General features: G+C 40.3%; 1 protein-coding gene across 14 annotated transcripts in view; it reads right to left on the reverse strand.

Annotated features, from left to right (window-relative positions):
• Positions 1-22047, reverse strand: part of ANK3 (ankyrin 3) — a 363472-nt gene that overhangs the window by 26801 nt on the left and 314624 nt on the right. For 6 of the 14 annotated variants that reach the window (XM_083845297.1, XM_083845296.1, XM_083845286.1 and 3 more), the window contains 7 exons: positions 19815-20026; positions 17851-18058; positions 17167-17263; positions 16316-16544; positions 15599-15724; positions 14736-14858; positions 12461-12542 (listed from right to left, as the gene is read on the reverse strand). In XM_083845297.1, the coding sequence (XP_083701423.1) occupies positions 12461-12542; positions 14736-14858; positions 15599-15724; positions 16316-16544; positions 17167-17263; positions 17851-18058; positions 19815-20026 (1077 nt within the window). Of the gene's footprint in view, positions 1-418; positions 8114-12460; positions 12543-14242; positions 14270-14735; positions 14859-15598; positions 15725-16315; positions 16545-17166; positions 17264-17850; positions 18059-19814; positions 20027-22047 lie in introns of all 14 variants that reach the window. The other 8 variants (XM_083845292.1, XM_083845284.1, XM_083845291.1 and 5 more) reach the window with 3 other exon arrangements.

Here is a 22047-nt window from a genome sequence, read left to right on the forward strand (position 1 = left end):
AACTACATGATGTTGTGTAATGAAACCAAACATGCTGACAATCTAGCCGTTAGACTGTACACAAGTTGTTCATTTACTGGTGGAAACCACCAAGACCAGATTAACATCTATTTTCTCTACTTTGACAGAACAAATTTGCTGTCACAAAAGAAAACTTTCCATTTCTGAGTTACAACAATGTCTTTGGCATGCTTCACTAGCTTTCTACAGTACAGGATTTGTTTAAAGGAAGAAAGAAGAGTATAAGACAGCACGTACAGATGACAATGACAGAATGAAAACTACGGTTAAGTCACTCCACAGGCAATCACAACAGTTCATGCACTAGGATCAACAAGTTGAAAGTTTTACAAACTAGGCTTGATCTCCACGAGGTGAGCCATGAGAGCTCCAGAAACCTGACTGCCTTCATTCTCACCAGTCCTCTTACTCCTCCTCCTCTCACTGTCGGCCTTTTCAATCTTTGATTTTATAGATGCTGCCTCTGTTCTCATATCTCTAGCAGACTTCGATGTAATGGAAGGCTGGTAAACTTGAGTAGCTTCTGATAATGATGTGTTCCTTGATGTACTGTCTTCTTCATCGTCAGAGACCTCTGACTGCATCTTTTTCTCTTCATCAGATAGACGATCCACAAGCTTTAATGTCTCACCACTAATTCCCTTAAAATATTCAATAGAATGTTTACATACCTCCCTAAGCTGATTTTTTCTTACTTTAACTGTTGTCATTGTGACGGAGGTAGATCTTACCTTTACTGGTAATTTAGAAGGAAGCTGTTTTGTTTTTTCTTTCTCTACCTGCTCTTGTTTTGGCAGGGCTGCAGGTTTTCTAGCTAGATTGCTCCTATGTGTATTTTTTACAGGAATCCTAGACCTTGCTTCTAGACAGGGAGGAGAATTATCTTGTTTTGCTTTGTCAGGCTTAATAGCCCGTCTCACTTTACTCCCTGCATTGCTTTGGACATTATTTTGTGGCAAGACGTCTTTTACTGAGCTGGCCTTTACAGGAAGTTTTGATTTTCCTCTAGTCCCTACCAACTCTGTTGACTTTTGCTGCTCTCCGTGTGCTTTTTGCTTATCTCTTACTCTGTGTCCTTGTGTTGTCCCTGTACCTTTTCCTGAAGTGCTTTTCGCTTGATTAGCTTTCTGCAGGGAACATTTCGGTTCTGAATGTTCTTTTAGCACTACATTACAGGTAATATCATCTGTAGGGACAGCAGATGAATCCAAATTGTTGTTGTTATTAAAATTATCTTTTGGAAACTCAGTGTTCTCTGTTTGCCTACAGCTTGTCTGGCTAGAAGCTGAACTCGCAATCACTTCTACGGTTTCATTTTCTAATCCCTGACCACTTGGCATCACAGCTTCTATCTTATCTGTCACTTCGCCAGGGCCATCTTTCTTCAGAGTCATGGTGGAAGCAGAAATTCCCATTTTAATTGGTGTGCGCAATTTGGGATCAACTTTAGAAGCGTTTACTGCTGCCGATGATTTTTCCAGTGAGTTACTACCAAGTGTTTGTTCCATGCAATCTCCACTGGCCTGGATGATGGGCTTATGTTCATCTGCTGTTGTTTCTACTGGTCTCTCTAGGTTTGTTTCTACAGTGTTGTCCCCTGCCTGTGGCTGTGTGATGGCAGTGACTGTACTTTTATCCCCTTCCCCCTTGTCCCCTGACTTCCCTTCAGAAGTATGCTCACCAATCTGAAAAAATTGGAGTCTTTCTTCAACAAAATCCCTCTTGCTCATGTCAATTGCACCACTGCGAGTCATCTCAAACATCTTCCCTTCATGAAATGGGAAGGGGTTGGGCTCGCTAGTTGGCGTACTTTCATCTGTTGGAGTTCTGGCTGGAGTTGTATCAGGTGTTGTTGCTTGAGATCTGTCTTCCACTGCCAGACCAAATGGCTTAGCCTCATCATCCCTTGATTTAGTCTCAAACACTTCGTCGTCACCTCGGTTATTGGACCACGGGTCAAAATCTAGACTCTTAGTGGCCACTGTTTTGAAAGGTGTTGCAAATTCTTCATCTACTTTGTAACTGAAATACGAATCGGGAAACACAGTCCTGTCAGGGTGTCTGCCTTCCAAAGTGAAAAACTGTGCCCCTGACTTCTGTTCGCTTTTATCTCCGGCCTTTTCAGAAGCTGGACCCTTCGAAGGCACCTTGTCTTCTTCAGGGCCTACCTTGCCTTCCTCCTCAATGACTTCAAGTTTACTCTGGCTAAAGCAGCGATCAGTCTGCTTTAGAATACCTTCTGTAGTCCATACGTCCTTTTTGGTTTCAACTGCTGGACCTGCAAGTTTAGAATCACTCTCAGTTAAACCATCATCTTCATCTTGCAAATCATAACCGTCAAGAGAGTCAATCTCAGTCGCATCGGTATCATGGGAGAATTCTGCAGTGGTTGCTATGGAACACTCTGTGACAGACTGGTCATTATTATTCCCATTTTGCACTACATCATTCTGGGGTGAATCAAGCCCAACGTCAAACTCACTAGGTTTCCCAGAAGTGGGATGTCCTAACTCTTTCTGTTTCTCAACCTTTTCGGGGGCTCTGGGTTTTGAGGTTTCTTTCTGGTCATCTTCCAGTTCTTTCAGTTTGAATGTATACTTTTTAAGTGGAACAGGTTGATAGAGAGATTCGTCGTCACTGGAGTCACTGACATCTGCTCCCGGTGGCACAGGAGACGGCGGCTGCACTCTTATAACTGGTTCAGCCAGTTGGTATTTGTCGTGTTCATCTTGCAAGTTCACTTCTGTCATCTCCATTTCACTCTCAGTGGAATAGTGGGGCTTCTTTTCTGCCTCGCCTTGGTCTGCATCCAGTGGTGGAGGAGGAGGAAATTCAATGTAGGCAACTCTGTTACCTTTTGGTCTTTTGTTAGAGTCCTTATTTATATGATTAGGTAGTGATTTGTCAGTTTGTGGTTCCTCAACTTCTGCCTGTTTTACAGAGGTTGATTTAGCCTCTGCTTCCTCCTCTGATTCCTCAGATACCTCAGGTATAGGACTGGGCTTGCCAGGGATATATGCTATTAGTGAGTCAGGTGTTTTAGATGTAAACTCATAACTCACTTCCTCTGAACTTGGTGTTTCTGGTGTTAAAGGGCTTTTGCCAGAGCTATCTATAAAGGACACTTGTTCTAGGGTGTCATCTTCTGGACTGCCTTGTGGAGAAGGAGGTTGTTTTTGCTGTCTAGCTGTGTAAAATGTCCCCCTTGTCTCTTGTACTGTCTTACTCTCCTGACTGACAATTTTTTTTATATTTCCTTGTTGCACCTCTTTCTCATATTGCTTTCCGACTTGAACAAAACTGACATAAACAGGTAAGGTCTTAATTTCTTTCACTCCCTCAGTACTTACTAATGGTGCAACTTTATTCAAGTAATCACTGGCACTGGGGTCAACTAAGTCACTCAAAGGAGATTCCTTTCCTGGACTAAATTCTAAAGAATCTGGTGATTTGCTAGGGGATAACTCAGTTTCCTCAACAGGAGGACTTAGACCTATCGAGCTCTGCTGCTTGGTAACTTTTCTGATTTCTGAATGCTTTATTTGATCATCTTCCACATAATCAATCTGTCTCTCAACTTTCTCCTTAATCACAGCTGATTGGGATACTTTAGCTGAAAGTTGATAAACTCCATCAAGCATGGCTCTCTTCTCCTCAACAATCCTGACTGGAATATGGGACACAGCAATTTCTTCTTTCCTTTTGGACATTTTATCAGCTACTTCACCGTTATGTTCTCCCTCCCTGACAACAAATTCTCTGTATAAGACCTTTTTTGAGGGAGATTTTACAGTCAGTTCCTTCACTTCTTCCGAATGAATTCCATTTGCTGCCAATTTGTGCTCTGTCACAGTGATAAATTCACTTTCTTTGTCAGTTTTAGCTTCAACATGATCAACATGGTTTTCTTTCACTGTATCTGGAACAAGCACATGTGAAAGTTTTTCTTTTTGTGTTTTATGATTAGAAGTTCCAGGACTTTCCCATGTCCTATAGATTTTTTTGTCCCAGTGTCCCTTTGTTGAGTCTGAGCCATAGACCAGGTCTTTTGTCTGCAGTTCTGAAAAGTATTCTGGCACGCTTTTACTCATTTCAGTTCTTTGCTTCTGTGTCTCTGAAGCACAAAAGTCTTCTATAGCTTTTCCTTTACCTGGAACAAAATCTTCCTGTATTTTCACCTCTTTCTGTAAAGCTGTGCTCCCATCAACGAGCTCTACTTGTTTTGCATGTTTCTCTCTGGAATAAAACTGATACACTGGTAACTTACTTTCTTGCAATTTCTTTACTGGAATTTTGGACTGACTGTCCAGCTTTTTTTCTTCTTGAGTTAGATCCTTACTCCTTGGGCTTATACTTTGTTCAAACTTTAGCCTAATGGAACTGAGCTTTGACTGCTTCAGCTGAAATCCAGTCTGTGAAACCTCAGGTACTCCAGTCTGCTGAGCACTCCCTTTGTGTTCCATAGTTTGTTTAGAGTCCTCTGCTGGTTGCACAAATATCCTTTTTTCAGGACTGCTGGGCAAACTGGACACTTTTCTTTCATCCACTTTGGGAAAACATTTCCCATCATGTGCGTATTGCTTCACCTTACTCCATTCGTCACCGGACGCTGGTAATTCAGAGAGCAGAACCTTCTCAGGGCTGCTGCTGGCAGAGCTCTGGCTAGAATGTATTTCTTTACCATTTCTTTTATGCTGCTTTTTCTCTGGAGACTGTAGCTCATCATTCAACTTCTCTGTTTTATCCCGAAAAAACTGTGATACTTCAGTCAGTTTTTCTTCTGCCTCCTTAACAGTCCTGTCCACCCTGTCTTCATATATCAACTTTTCTCTACCTCTGTCTAATCTGTCCTCAGTAAAGCGCATCCACATCGCATGTTTTGGACTACTAACATCTCCAGTATAGTGTAACACTGTCACTTTATCATAATGATCATCTTTAGACATTTTACCCACACCATTTTCAGAAACATCTTTATAGATTTTGGAGAGAATCTCTTTTTTGGGGGCAGTAGCTACTTTTTCTCTGCATCGTTTATCAGACCCCTGTAACTCTGCACTAAGGGGTAGAGCATGGTCAGTAACTGACTCCTCAGTATCAGAATGAGAAACATCTAGCTTTTCTGAAAGAAGCATTTTCTCAGCAAACCTGTAAGACTCCCCTCTTAGTTCTGACAACTCATCATCATGGTATTCTATTGAGTGCTGACTCAAAAGCTTCAGTGTTTTGTAAGAGTCATCAGACATGAGTTGAGCAGAACTAGGGCGACTGTCTTCTTCCTGGGACACGGGAGTGTTAACTCTAGAGGATTCCAGATAAGAAGGAAGTGACTCTTCGGCTGTGAGCTCCTCTTCTTCTTGCTGACCTTGTTCATCTGAACAAGGAAAAGCATCATGTTTTTCCAACTCTTTTAAGTTAATATCTCCCCGAGGTAAGTCTTTCTGATATACATACATTTCTTTTTCTGGATGCTTTTTTGTTTCTCTAATAATCACTTCAGTAGGTTCAGCCTGATTACCTTTTTCAATATGGACCTCTATTATTCGCTCCAGTTTGGGTTTCATTTTGCTGTCCTTCTCTGCATGTTGTGGTGAAGTTTCAGCAGACTTGCTAACATCGGATGTTACTGATGATTTATGTTCAAACAGACCTGCTAGTTCTTTGGAAGGGTCACGTCCAGACTGAAAGGCTTTCATTATGTCATGAACAGACATTGTTTCCTCAATTCTTTCAGATGTGCTTTCGGTGCATGGAGGTTTATGATAAACCATTCTAGTTGTCGTAGTGATATGAGTTTCTTCTTTTACTCGGACACCTTTGCTAAGGACACATTTGTGGTCATCTTCCTCACTGCTGCTGGCTTTCATTTGGAATGCTTTAACTTTCTCTTTAATAGACCCAGCAGGCTTTTGCTCCAGCTCCATAAATGTAGGTGCAGGTTTCGAGGCTGGTAGCTCCTCTGCTTTCTGCTCTGGAATTTCTTCAGATGACGGTTCGTAGCTGCGGATAACATGCACTACTTCAGTTCTTGTTTCTGTAATGACAGGAGGGATGGGTACATCATGGAAAAGGGGTTTTGGTCCTGTGCTTTCAGCACTTTGTGGGGCAGAAGGTGTCTTTTCACTCCTTGTTTCAAAGCCACTGTCAGATAAGGGACTTTTATCTTGATCATGTTGAGAAAAGTCATCCGGAGACTCTAAAATTGTATCTGTTCCAAAAAAGGAATCTGCAATTTTACATAACTCCTTTTCTGATGTTGAAGGCCTCATGGAGGCTGGAGGCATTTTAAGTTTATGTTCCTGCAAAGCAATAGCTGGTTTTAAAATGCGTTTTTGTCTCTCTTCACCTTCTTTTTTCCCCTCTTCAAACTTGTACTTTATGTTTGTTAATGAACTGCTACCAATATCATTTGCTAAGTAATCAATAACTTTTGACAAGTTATAATCCTTTTCCGACATGGTTTTAGTTTTAATTTGGACCTTCTCTGGAACAGATATAGGAGTTGTCAAAGCTTGCTGTCTCGCTTCATCAATCTCCTCTGTACTGAACTCTACCCAGTCATCCTCAGATAGGTGTCCTTGATCACTTTTGGATACTTTAGCCGACCCTTTACTTTCTAAACACACATCTTTTTTCAGTATCTCACTAACTTTTACTAAGTCCTCTTTTACTTTCTCAACAATTTTAAAGGGCTCTTCATCATCAATTCTACCCTCTTTTGGTATCTCAGGTTGGAATGGTTTGTCCTCTGCGACATCTGTCTGCAATATTGCAGTCATTCTTATTAGATCCTCCTTCATTTCAGCAACATCTTTCAGTATCTCCTGACTGGAGGATAAAGAAGATGGTGTGGACAATTTGAGAGCAGAGGGTGTTAAGAACAAGGATGATTTTATTGGAGAAGAAGTTCGATTATAGGGAGGCTGTGTGCGTGCCTCTGTAGTCAATGTTTTAATAGGTGACAGTAACGCAGCAGCTGATTTTGTAAGCGGAGATGACTCTGGGAGCTTCTTTAATGCTGGTTCAGACAAAACATTGACTACAGAATATACTGGCACTGTTATTGTTGATGAAGTTACGGATGAGGTAGTTGCTGATATTGACCCAAGGGCTGTATACAAAGCACCTGCAGGAGGAGTTCTTATTGACTGGAAAGCTGATGGTGCTGAAGACACAAATGACCTGAGTGGAGAAAATGACATTGTTGAAGCAGTTGAAAACACCCTCTCAGCTGTGTCAGCAACTGCACTAGCAGCACAACTTGCAGAATGTGCAGCTGCAGTGATCTTGTCTTGAAAAACAGCTGCAGCTTTGGATCCATTTATTAGGTTGGAAGAAGATGGGTATTTCAGAGGTGACACAGACCCATTAAGCAACGGTACATCTGTGTGCCCAGCTACATGTTTTGCTGGCGACGAGAGAGACGAGGCCATCATGACCTTAGAGGATGAAACAGCATCAACTGCTGACTTAGCAGGTGACACCACTGACTTTAGAGGGGACGATAAAAGTGAGGATGCTGATGTGATGACCGATTTAAGAGGCAAACTTGAAGAGTACATGTTAATGTTGGATTTGGGGGATGCTGGAGGCGTCATGGTTATGGATGATCTCTCCAAGAGAGACCCTGCTGTAGTCACTGGAGATGTCCGAGAGGGGAATGTGGTAGTGGATGCCAGCCCTTTTAGGCTAGCAGCTTCTGTCACTGCGGGAGCTCTGACGAAAGAGCCTGAAGTAACCTGTATATTGTATGGAGGCTGTGATACCACAGTTTTTATTGGTGAAGAGATTGTCCGAAATGATCTAATCGGAGATGCTACATCACTAACAGATTTAACTGAAGATGTGGTAGAAGCTCCTAACGTGGATTTGATTGGAGAAGCAGAAGAAACAGACCATATTGATTTTAATGGGGAAGCTGTAGGAGTGTTAGAGGAAGAGCTTGATAAGGAAGTGAAGCCTGATTTGGTTTGCCCAGGCACTGTAATTGGAGCTGTTGTCCATGACTGATATGGCCGTGTTGAAAAGAATGGCTTGTATGAGTAAGTAGCAGGTAGGGATCTTGTTGCTCCTGCACTCCGTTCAACTGTTTCTTAAATTGTTAAATTAAAATCAAACATAAAATCAACAAAAATGATTGAAAAACAGAGAGACCAGAGAAGAAAATTGGTCAGTAAACGTTGTAATATTACAAAAAGCAAATACAATTGTTTGCATGAGTTGGGATGGAGGAGGCAAAAGAAGATTAAAAAGGAAATAAACAATAGGAATGAACCATATACTGACAATTGGTCCAAAACAAAAAGCAACATAAAATGAAAGACAGAAAGCACATTGCAACCAAGTCTGCAAAAAATGAAGAACAGAAAACACAAAGAAGGAATCCACAAGGTAAAAATAAAAACCACATCAAAAATTCTTCTCTTACTTCCTATTGACTTTCTGATGTCGTAATTCTGAAATATTTGTATCAGTTCTATTTTGCCTGTTTAGGTATGTCTTTGATTTGCACAACTATTAGAATTATCCTTTTAATTATTTCTGTTGTTGTTGTCATTCTATTCAGATATTGAACCTATACAAAATATAAACTTGTGTAAAAAGACATTATATATCTAAAATATTTTTTTTTAAACCAGTCAGAACTATTTCATGCAGAACCCAAAATTCCTTTAAGTGACAGGCAATTGATGTGCAAACTGTGAAGCAACTGGAATAAATTCAAATCTCTATCTCCCATGCACAATTCGGATATGCTTCACACTCACAAAGCCAATAAGAGCAAGAGCTTTTCTGAGTCAATATTTTAAAAAATAATATAAATAAATGAAGAAAAGGAACTTTTGCATTTGTTTATCATGCGATATTCCTTTTGGTTGGAAAAACTAAAGTAAAACTTTACATGAAATGATTTTAAGAAGCATATGTCATACATCAAATATGGAAACTATGATATATGATAAACGTGAGCAAGCAAAGCAACTGAATCAGTTTTCATTCATGCACAATATATCATGTCAAAACGAGCACACATTAATACATTTTGTATGCTGTATTAAGCACAAATATGTAAACCTTAAAAAAACCATTTCACAAGAGGCCATTAAAAGAAGAGTACACTTTTTCTACAAGATGTAGTGTCTTGGTACCTTTTGAGGAGATTTCTTGCATCAGCTCAAAGACAGACCTGTTCAACTTTGCATTTCTCAAAAGGTAACATTAGAAAAGCAGTCAAAGAACAATATATTATGCAAAAACTTCCTGGCAAGGACAAACCTGTTAACTGTTATCATCCCCCAGAACACTCAGCTTATTCATAGCCATTTTGAACAGAATCATCATCAAACACATTTTGCATCACAGGAAATACTCATGCCAGAAGACAGTATTTCTGGGAATCCCATTACAGCATACATATCCTCTGATACAGCAATAACATTCAGAGAGTTGACACTGAAAGTAACTTAAAGGACTTTCTTTTTTTTTCCTTTTTTTCCTTCTGTTTAAAGTTGGAGTTAGAAATGGGGCTGAAATATTCAAGCAACTTATTCAACACACCTTTCTCTGAAGTTACACTAATAATTTGTCAAACTTACTTGATCTGTCTTATAGACAGACAGTAACATACAGTGAAAGAAGCTTAGCAAGGCTAATACTGAACTGTTAAACTTAAAGCACACACACACATACAATAGCAAATAAGTGTTCAGTATACCACAGGTCCATATCCTGCAAGGAGAAATATGCGGGTCCTATAAAAGCCAATTGAAGCTCAGAAGCTGATGTGGATGGCTGGTGATACTGCAGTATTAGAACATTTAGGTTGAAGAGAGCTTGAATATGAGGCCTGACTGGCACAGCCTATTTCAAGAAAGATCCACTTTCCCATCCTTATTGCAATTTTATTTTTAAGCACAAACATACTTTCTTCCCCCAAAGAAGAAAACACTGTGTACTTCATAAAATGAACTAGACTTTATAATAAAGATTAACTATCAGCAACTGCTAACATTCACCAGAAGTTCATACAGTCCCAAGTGCAAAAACCAAAACCCCAAAATCACTCAGGGAAGAATCAACATCAAAACAACTTGTTCAGCAGTTCATGTTTGGGAATGTCTTTAGAGGGACCCCACTGCACTGTGATGAGCCATTGTGCCACAGCTGCTTAGCGAGGCAACCAATCAACAGGCCGCCCTTTTAACTGCTCTTTCTCCTGTTAAATCACAAATTCAAACATGTCTAAGATGCTTTTTCTGTGCTCTGTATCACAGTCAAGAAGAACTGGTACAAAGAAAATGGAGTGATTTACCAGCATGTGAAGCTATGACAACTGAAACAGGATGAAACCAGGCCATTTTACTTTCTGAAATAGCAAAGAAATTCCCACAACCATGCCAGAATTTAGAGTGGGATAATATTCTAGAAAGTGAAGTGGTTTTCATAACAGCCCTTTTTGGCTACTGGACACTCTTGGCCAAAGCAGTTTCCATCACTCTGTATCCAAGATTTTATCAGGAAACAGATGTTACTACCTTCTGTGCACCAAATTGCATTTCCTTGCTTGCAGCTGGTAACTGAAAGCACTGAGTGAACCCATACAAGAAGCTCCAGCTCAGCCCTGCTCCTGCTGCTCTTCAGCTGCAAGCGAACAGTGAGCACTGAGCAGGTTTAACCCACTCCTCTTCTGTGGGAGACCTCACTGCTGGGGAGGGCAGAGGGGTCCTTTGGCCACTTTTCCTGAGCAGGGATAAGGACAGGTAGGCAGGGGAATACCCCACCTTCCTCACTCTCCTCTGCACCAGCACTGGCATTGACACCAGGGTGCAGAGGAAAAAAAAAAACTCTGAGTGTGCGTGCATGAGCTCGAGAGAGAAAACAGCCCAACCCCCGCTGCTACAGAACTGCAGAGTTGTGCCACTGAATTTGCTGGAAGGAGGGAGAGGTTCATCACTCATCTCTGATCAACAGAGCTAACACCCTGTGGTGTAAAGCAGCCACGGCAGCCATCCTGGCTCTGTGCTGGGTAGTGTGCACATGCTCTGGAAGAGCTGCACCTCTAAACCTGCAACCTTCCCTCGCACCAGCATTCTGCAGGTGGTGGTGGCTGATGACTGCATGCTACATGTGCACAGGAGGTGGTGGCACTCCGACTGATAGCCAAACCCTGTCTGCCATCTTTCCTGACAAATACAGTAATTTTTGCATACCCTTTTTGGGTAGCTCACTGCCACAAGTAGTAACCATTGCCAATAGGGATACAACAATTAAAGAATGGCTGGGGACTTCTATTATATCAACACACCTTTTCTTAGAGTAAAGCTCATTAAGTGCATTTGTTTTTTTTTCCCTTTCCCTCCACTTTTTGCAAATGAGACCTAATGAACCTTTGGTCAATAAATATAAGACTTTTTTTTTTCTTCCAATGAGGCCTGAAAAAATAATTGTAAACAACATACACAGTCAAGCTCCTTTCAAGCAGCTTCCTTTTCCCTGTCTCTCGGTTCCCAACAAGCCTTTGACGGTACCTTAACAGTCCATCAAGATGTCTCAGTGGATCTGATAGCTTCTTCAGATGTTATATGCTTGAAGTCTTCTTCCAGGACTGAGAAGTGTAATATATTCTGGATATATTCTGATCCAAAGAAGCCACAGATCTTATAGGATAATTAAAGAGCAGCCATCCAGTGGAAACTCCCAAGACCTGACGAAGTTTGTCTATGGATTTACGGAATTATATCAAAGGGTCTGTTGCAGGGTAGCAACTGAGAAGTTATGAGGCAGAAAGAGACAAGAAAAGTCTGAGAAAGGGAAACAACAGCATTCAACTGCAGGCAGGGGAGGTGAAGGAAGAAAAGCTAAGCCGAATGCATTGTTGTACTTAATAGGGAAGGAAAGCGATGCCATGGGTCTAGTAAAGGAGTACAGAGTTTAAGAGGAAGCAACGTGTGGTGCCAAGGAATAAAAAGCATCTGCAGTGAACAGAGGAAAAAGGGAAGAGAAGGAGAAAAGAGGGAGATATAAAATATGAGAGTCCGCTTTGGCTAAGCATCTAAACATTTAAGCGCTTATCTGAATGGCATTTTTCAGCTTTGCTGAACTTTTGCATATTGCTCCCTTAGGGAAGAGGAACAGACTCATTTTGAAAGCAATTTGTAATCCTACTCATCTGGAGCTATATGGCATTTAAAAGAATGTATTTTTACTTAATTAGCACGTCATTTGCCAGTCAGGATTCTTCAAGCTCTCACAACACAAGATTTCACAGACCATCCAAGAGTTTTGCTTTAATTTTTTTTTCCTTTTTCTTTCTTTCCTTTTTTCTTTCCTTTTTTTTTTTTTTGTAAAGTGACACCAAATACAACGTTTATAGAAAAAATGTCTCTTCTTATGAAAAGTCACGTATATATGGTTTAGTACTTTGTTAAGAGCAACTCACTCATTCCAGGCTCAGTCAGATAGCTGTAGCGCTTACGTAAAGCAAGGGAGACAAAGTTCTGACGCCGGTCGGCTTTCTCCGTCTGTAACAAAACATAATGCTGTTTGGTGCCATCCCCCATTTGGACAATCATCAAACCTCAGCATGATAGGCCACATATCGCGGTACATATCCCCACAAGGGAGAACGGATGTCTCCGTTCAGCTTCAGGAAGGCATGCTGGAGTCAGATTTGGCAGGGAATGGCCAGAGCTGGTCTCCATTCCTGTCTGACGTGTAATGAGTGTCAGGCACTATGGAGCGGGGAGCATGGCTACCAGAGGTGAAAGAAACCTGCTATGAACCACCAACCTTCTAGAGCAAGCAGGGAAGAGACTGCATCTCTGGGAGATGACCACATGAACTCATTCCTGCTCAATGTCTCTGCTTACGAGGTGGAAGAGCTTAGCAGACATAGCTCATGATCCTGCCCTACTGTATCTCAATACTAGCTTATCCCATTATCACTAAATAAACTGCTTCATACTACTAGAAATGGCATGATATTTTTAATTCTCTGTAAAATAAACCACGTTTGACTAGGAGAACAGGAGATCAACACAGAAGACTACAGATACAGACATAAAACATTCAGAGAAGTACAAATTCGACTGATCAAATATTTCTCCCCAGATTGATTTGTCCTGAAAACACATACACCACAATGTACACTGGCTTTAAAGTGAATACATTAAGGACAAAAAAAAGGCATGGGAGGGGATTTTTTTAATAGGCACAAAATGCAAAGATGCAGATTAGAAAGCAGACTACTACTGTTAACTAATAAATTGTATCGTAAGTTGCTGCATTCGATGGGTTAGCTGCTAGTGTGATGTCTTCAATATTACAAGTCCTTTAGAAATCAGTTCACTTGACTGTGTCTAAAAATATGCTTTGTTTAGAAAGAAAACTTTTGTTCTAGCTATATAATAGCTCACTGGGATCAAACACTGTGAATACAAAGTGATATGGTTGCTATTATTATTTTTTAACATGTAAGGAGTGTGTTATTTTTATTTTAGTCAGCAGGTGGCTACTGATATTTGTTTTCCACCAGGAAGAGAAGAAAACTTTGCTGCTAGGTAAAACGGATGCATCTATGTGGTTTCTTTTATAAGGTGATCTCATTTATTGCTATCTCTAGAGTAAAATCCACTCAATTTCCTGACAATCTAATGTTGCAGTTTCCAGCAAACTGGGGATTTTTAAGCTGCAAATAACTGAGGTCTATTTGAAAATAGCTTTATACACAACAGTTTGAAATTCTTCTTAGTTATTTTGCTTTTTTGGAAGAGTCCAGTTTATTTTCAGAAATAAAATATTATAGGCTACCATTGCTAATACTTCCTCAGACACATGAGTTACCAAAGTACCGGCAGCATTATTTGAAGAGCTAAAAATCACACCCAATAAGCTCCTCTCAATTTTGTAAAAAATGGACTTGGTCGGAATGTAGTAATTATATCTTCTTTTTTTTTTTTCCCAAAAGGAAATTAGTTAAATTTTAGACTACTATTACTCAACATGTAGTTTAATTTTGTAAAATATAATTATTTTTTTTTTGTCCATTCATGAACTTCAACTGTTTTGCAACAGAGTATGTTGAGGATATGGTTATTCTGTAAATATTACTTCAATGCCATAGTTAATAATAGTATTTATTACTTTCTGTAACATATTTACTTTTCTTCACTACTTCACTACATCTGAAGAAAATAAAAACAGAAGACAGTGTTTATATTACCTCATCATCTTGATCTGACTCTGTTTCCTTTTGGTCCAAAGATGCATTGCAGAGACAAGGAATATTATAATGGACAGCAGGGAAAAGAATATCAGGATATGAAAAGGACCAAATTGGGAGCACAAAATGCAGGCTGATTTATAATGCAAAGCAAATCCAAAATGCCAACACACACAAAAAAAATCTTACATCCAATGCAAATCATTGTGTGACATTACTGAAAGCATAAACCTATGACTTGCAGGCTGAAGCATGAGCTGTAAACAGAATCATAAAAATTATAGGAACTTGACACCACAGTAACAAGAGACTCTAAAAGCGTTCTACATACAGGAAACCAATAAAACATAAATTTAAAAAGCCTTTATCATATTCCAAAGCATTCTCATGACCAGCATTTCTTTAAGTTTCTTTAGCAGAAAAAAGACAAACTAAAAAAGCAAAAATAAAATCAAACCAACCCTAACACAAATGTTTGTTTCCCAACAAATACCTTTTTTTGTGCTGGCAAAGTGATATTCAAGTTGCAAACAGCTGTTTGTGGCAGTCCTTTTGTAGTCTTTGGTTCTTTCAAAAATGATAATCGTCCACAGGGTTCCTGGCTGGTGTCTCTTACCTAGAGAAGAAATTACAGTATAGTTGAGTAATATGCAGTAATTTAGATAGCTAGAGGAGGCTTCTGGTGGGTTTTTCAGAGTTTCCTTCCACAGGAAACTATCTAATGGGTCAAGACCAATATTACTGAGCTGGGACTCAGCCTCCTCTCTCAGCAGGATAAAAGGTGGTACCATGAAACTCTCTGATGGGAAAAAAGTTCCTGCAATCCATGTAAGAAAGGACACTGGGTGAGTCCAAACAGATAGCAATATCCCAGTATAAAACTGAGAGGTATTTTCAGCTCACCTTCATTTTTTTCTGCAATGTTCTGCACTTATGCTCAAAACTTATGTGCTTAAAAACTTCTTTTGCACAAAAGCTATGATGACACAAAGGAAACTGAGCATCCGTTCATGGTAATTTAGAGGAGACCAGTCTGTATGCACTTTTTGGAGCCTGTTCTGCTGTACAGTATGTTATCAAACATATCACCTTTTCTTAGTCCCTGGGACATAGCGATCTAATCCTGATATTCTGCTACTCATGAACAGAAGTTCATGAATCCTTGTCATGGGTTTTCTGGTCCCAGCTTTGTCAGCAACTCTTTTGTGGCTTCATGCAAAGCACTCTCCACACTATTCACATATTAAACAATGACACTTACATCCTCAGGGCAAGTTAGTTCTATTTAGCTGAAAAAGCGTTATCACAAGAAAAAAAAACACCTCAGCAGAATTAGCTGGCTTGTTTTGCTTTTACCTTGATAGAGAATGGCAGTCTATTTTCTTTGAAAGCATAAAAATTAAAAACAAGCTGCTGTCCTCCTTTAGTCAAAGGGGCCAGGTTTCCATAGCAATCAACGTAAATAGGTTTTCCTTCCAGAACCTATCAAAGTAATAAAATGAAAATCAATAAAACCTCATTTCATAGTATATCCACACAAGTAAGTATAGCATGATTCCCCCACTACAGTTCCTGAGTTTAGCATAAATCTCCATTCAGATTAAATTCAATGACAAACTAGAAAATCACTGTGCATTATGGCAAGGCATTTTGAGCGCCAGCAGTTTGGGAAACTGTGCTATATGAGTGGCTTTTCTGAAGTAAGAATATCTAGATTTCCTTCAAGAAACTATGTCTTGGTGCCTATTCACCATAAACCAGCCCTAGTTCTGACTGTGTGTCTGTGAGGCCATCAAGAAAGAATTCCAGGTCAGCTTTCTGAAAAACCCAAGGTTACTTGACAACAGCAGGTGCAAACCCCACCAAAGGCTAGCCTGGGGCATCCATCTGGAGACAGCTCTTCATGTTCCCCCCTCCCTCGTCCTTTTTTGACATCACCTCAAGAAGCTTTTTGAAACAGCATTGCTGCAAACCTTTATTTAACTGGGCTCACAATGACTTTTGCAGAACTTACTACCATTTGGAAAACACACTGTCTGTTTACAAGGAGGAAGCCAGCTGTAAGAAATATACCTCAATGTCTTTGCTTCTTGCAACTTCTTCAAAATTCTCTTGTTGCTCCAAAGTTTTGTCCACTTTGTCATCAGTCATGCAGAAGCAACGCAAATTGGATTCCACAGGGTCATTCATTTTGGCAAATATAACAAACTTTGCCATGTAAGGAACGCATATTAATTCTCTATAAAGCTGTGTTGCCAACCCAACAGTCTCTAGTACTTGATGGCAGTCTGCAAGCCAAAATCTGAACACGAAAAAGAAATATTAAATCAGCTTTTCATTATGCTGAAACATTGCTCAAGCCTTTAAAAATAAACCAAAAAGAACTCTACTAATTCCATAAAATTAATTTAAAACCTTGGGTTTTTTTGTAAGTTATATTTTTGTGAAAGTAATTTTACATAATCTTCAACTAAAAAGCCAAAGAGCAGCAACTTTTACATTTTAATGTACATTTTCCAAATTCTCCAATGTATGTAATGTAAATAACTCCAAATTCTTTTATTGAATGTCCATTTTCAAGTTCCCTATTCTGTTGCTGTTTCCAGAAAAACAAACCCCTGTGTGGCACTGCCACCTTTGTTTAAAGAAACAGCGTGTGTGATTGCCAGGAGACTCACCCCTAGCAGAAAAGGCCAGGACAAAGATTCATATGCAACCTCAAATATGTAGTATGCTGATACACAGTGACAAAGAAGCATCTGGTCCATTACTGCTTTATCAGTCTTGCAGAAGACTTATAGAAAGCCAAACAACAACAACAACAACACCAGCACCACAACAAAAAAAGCACCCTCACAATAATGCACACAGTTAACCAACAGTAACTACTCCCTGGGTGCATTTGACAAGCTCTGCCACCATACCTGGCTGAAACATTGGTTGTGAATGACACACAGTCATTTGAAAACGTCAATGGAGTGGTGCCTGTGATGTCCTCCCACTGTGCAGGTGAAGTACCTCCTGCGTAAATATAAATCATGGAGATTTTCTTTTAAAAGTCAAGCACAGGCTACACAGGAATATTTCTATCTTATTTTGCTTCACACAGCAAAAAACAACTTAGATAATGTTTTCCAAGAGCTGAGTTACACGTTATATATGCATTATGTCATATGTTACATACCAGGAAATGATGCTGATGTAAGCAAGATACATACCTACAGTCTATAGGGAAACTTCTCTTGATATCAGCTAGGCCAGAATGACTTCTGCAGGTAGGCCAGTACTTCTGCAAACTACGTTTATTGACAACTACATTTAATAGTCAAGGCTGAAGTTCTTTGTACTAGCTAAATATAAAATAGTATTTAATATCTGTTGGCAGGAGTTCTTTTACAATAGCATGAGATGAGACTAAAAGCCCAGGGAATCAGTGGGAGCCTACCAGGTGACCTCAGCTGGCTTTGCTGAGAAGAAGTGATCTGATATCTACTGGACTGAGCACATCAGCCTCCCTAACTGGAAAGAACGAGTTGTACAGCTACTTGAGTGAGCACAGGGGCACTGCTGTCACCAAAACCTTTGCAAAGAGAATGATTTTATCTAACCTGTAATGCTACATAGAAGTCGAAGGCTGGGCGTCGTGTCTCCTTTGTACCCATTGGTTACACCTTCTCCTGATGGAGGTGGCACAGGAATTGTCATGGTTATTGGCTTATGAAATTTTCTTCTTCTTGGCTCCACAGTGACGATGGGACTGAAAGTCGCTTTATTTCCAAGGACTTTTTTAACAATCTCCTCTGGAACTGGTTGAGCCTGTCAACACAGGGAAAATATTTTAAACTAGTGCTACAAATTGGCTGTAGATATGCACAACTGTTTTTGAAAAGGTAGCTCAATTTTCCTTTAATTTTCTATAGATTTTTTTTTTTCCTAGGGAGCTTTCTCCTATAGCTCCCTTGTGTGATTATTAGTGCAATTCATGCCTTAGTATTTTTCTCCACAATCCACTTATGATTTCCTAATAGCTAACTTGTTGAGCAAAGCTATAAATCTCAGAAGGTTGCCTGTAGTGTTTGCTAAGAGGTTTTATGAGGTTGCTTGTTTTTAATTTACAGTGATGGGTGGTATCAAATAAAATTTCAAAATGCAAGATGCGCCCTACTTTGTTAGCAGAGTATTGAGAAGTGAGGACTAGACATGCTGTCTCAGATGCTGCACAATTCTCACATCTGCCAGGCATGAACCCATGCTCCTAAGGAACACTTTGTACTCCTGATTTACCTCTGTCCCCAGTGCTTCCTAGGTCATTCCATTATTGATTACTATTTGCTTGGGTCAAATTCATAGAGAGTGCAAATAGTTGCTGTAAGCAGCAGCTGAGATATAAGCAATTTTCAGACTTTCTACCTCAGTTTTGTGCCTCTGGAGATTCCCTAACTTTTTATAGGGGTAAAGGAAGAAGAAAGAATAAGCAGTATGGAAAGAAAAACTATGTAATTTTAACAGTTTTTGTCATGCAAGACTTGAACTCAAAAATGATAGGCATCTCATGGGAAACCCTCGTTTTGCACGTACTTTTTTTTTTTTAAATAATTTTGAAGTCCTTGTTTCAATCGGGCTGAACTGTGACTTGCTGTATTATTCAAACTACACACTGTACTGATAGAGTATGCAGCTACATTGCAAACTCCGCAGTGACAACACTGCATATAGAGATGTATTTCCTTCACACTAGATAGCTCTGGAAAAGCAGCTGTATAACTATAATAGCAGAGCTTCCAGTTTCTCAAGTTCAGTTGCCTTTATGTGAAATATCGTTAGTGGATGAAAAACGTTCCAGAGTGAATACCAAGCACTGGAATCCTGATTCCAGTATCCTGATTTCAGCATCCTGATTTCAGCACCCAGATTCCAGCATCCTGATTTCAGCACCCAGCATCCTGATTTCATGAACCCATCAGACCTCTCAAGTTATTAAGTAATTTTAAGTGATAATTAGCAGAACCCAATGAAAAGATACATCCTTCAGAGTATTCCTCCACTTTCTGTGCAGTTTGTTCATGGAAAGTTTAAGCTATTTGCTCTTCCCAAATTCTACCCATCGCCAGGAACACCAGTGTCCTAAGCTACAACAGATGTATATAGGAGGTCTTTGACCCAGAAACAGGTGGCAAACAGGTGCATAAGCTCCATCCCAAATGCACTACTATGTCCACTGACACCAGCCACAAGCTGCTACTTGGCCACAGGAGACTGGACTGCACAGTGTCTGTGCAGCTCATAGAAGACTATCACTGCAGCTTGCTGTGGCTCCAAACCTCTGCCTTTTCTTTCTGTTTTTCAGAGGCTAAGTGATACTCAAGGTGAGCTGGGTTTTTGCCACAGGGTGGAGGACTGTGTTTTGCCTGCACCAGGGGAGCGCTGATATGCAGAGCATGTGCCTGGGCAGCCACACACCAGTTCAGAGCTCATGTGTGATCCGCAACTCACTGCTAGGGACTAGGGAGCAGCAGGCTCCTTAGCTGTAAGCTTTGTGTATTAAGACCAACCACACAGGTTATGTCCTTACCTGGAGCCCCACGCGGATTCTTTTGGTTAGAGCACCCTCAGGGAAGGACGCCTGGACACGCGGCACTGTTGTGCTGCTCAGCACCCCTCCCTCCGGGCCGATTTGGTTACTCTCCTGCTTGATTCGTGAGACCACTGCGAAGTACTGAGGGAAATCCTTTGTGACAATCCTGCAGATACGCTTCTTCTCTAGCTCCTCAACACTGTCCAGCTCTGGTGGGAGAAGACAGTTAAAAATACCTGACATTACCTGTCCAGGTTCAGACCAGACATATCTGGAATGTGTAAGGTTTTTAGTCTGCCTTAAAATACTTTTAAACATTTTTTTTTAATTTACTACAGGAAAAAAAAAGAAACAAAACAAGACAAAAAATAACACTATTAATCATTAAGCTTTGGTTTGCTCAGTGAACTTTTGCTGAAATCATGACTCTGAGTGCCAGCAGCATCAGACACAGATCGGCCACGGCACTGAGGCACTGGCACATGACATTCTGCAGCAGCAGCTGCCATAGGATGGCAGGTCTGCCACTGGAACCCACCGAGATGTGGAAGAGGTAGTCAAGCTTCTTTCCTCTCTCATGTAAATCTGGAAGCACTAAGTGCACTGATCTTTCTGAGTACACCTTCAGAAGATGTATATTTCCAGTCCCCTCCCTCACACAGCTCCGGCATGCAGAGAAAATCACTGTCAGTTCATGGACTAACTTTACACCAGATGTCCAAGCCAGAGCTTGCCCAGCTAAAGCACTTGAGAAAGTTATCTCCCAAAGTGGCATCCACATATTCCTGACCAGACACTGAGGGCTGTAGTAGACTGTGGATGTGACAGAGCTGTCTGCCAGCACTACCTGGGAAACCACAGTGAGGATCCTTTCCCAAATAAGGCTTCCAGTCATGCAGGTATATGCCCCAAAATAACTGCATTGTGCTCCTCAGTTCCCAGAGATACTTAATGAGTTCTCAGAAACACCTGGAACACAAACAGGTCACCAAGAATTTGCATGCTCTGCCACGTTCCCAGCATGTGGGGTCACCAGGACTCACAAAGAGATATGGAGGATCCACCTGCATTAAGTAAATTCTGTGTACATGTATGCACTGAGGAAAACTGTTATGTTACAAGAACAATTAACCATGCAACTGTATGTATGCGTATATATATGCACTAATGAAATCCCTGGGATATAAACACTGTTCACAAATGGAGATAATTATGTGACTACCAGGCATTTCTCCTGTAATTTTCTTGCATTTTGCCTTTTTAGCTATTGTAATTGGGTTTTACTCCAGCACTCCACAAGCCCCCACACTTATTTTCATCCTTTAAAAAGCACCACATTTCTGAAGAAGAAAGTTTATTCTCAAAAAGATTATACTTCTAACAGATGCAGCAAGAGAAAGCAAGAGGACCAAAAATGGTATCACAACAACAGACACTTGTACAAGTCTGTGTGTGGCTGAGACATTTTCCTCCACGGAGCATGTAAGCTCAATCACAGCTCCAAAAGAATTAGAATTTATGTTTGGTAAAATGTCAGTTTTCCATTTAAACCTTCAGCAGCTAATTTGGATTAATTGCATAGTGTTGCTGTGGATCATAAGAAGCTACCAGAAAATGATAATTTCTTATCATAACGCCAGCTTCCATTTACTTTGACTCAGAGATGATATCTGAAGCCCTCTAATGAATTAGGTATTCTGCCTGCAGCGTCTGGAAGCAATGGCTTGTGCTGGAGACAAACTGGATCTTTCAATTCACAGGCAGGTATAATCTTGACTGGTAAATCCTGTGTACTCTAGTGTTTGTCACTAGAGACAAACCCACTGTAAAATTCTCACAGAGCTGAAGGATAATTAAAATTCTCCTAAAGTAGAAAATCAAGTGGTTTATGTAAGAACTTTTCAAAATCCTTTGAGTGTGGCAGGCACTCTCCTTTAGAGGAGGAAGGTGCACAGATGAGAGTGGCAGGCATGGAGAGGAGTTGGACTACATATATGGACATTACGTTGAGTAATATGTATGTAAGCTTCTATGTGAAGTTGCCCTCTAACAAAAACAAAAGACCCACAAAAAACACAGAAGATGAGCAATCTTAAACCACCTCTCTGGATGCATAAGGAATGCAGTGTTAGCATGACAGAAGTAATGAAACAGGGAAAACTTGCCTTGGGAGAGGTCACGTTTCCTGAACACACCTTATGCATTTCACAGCAAGAACAAGCATCACTAT

This window comes from Anser anser (assembly GCF_964211835.1).
Source record: "Anser anser genome assembly, chromosome: 7".
Taxonomy (NCBI): Eukaryota; Metazoa; Chordata; class Aves; order Anseriformes; family Anatidae; genus Anser; species Anser anser.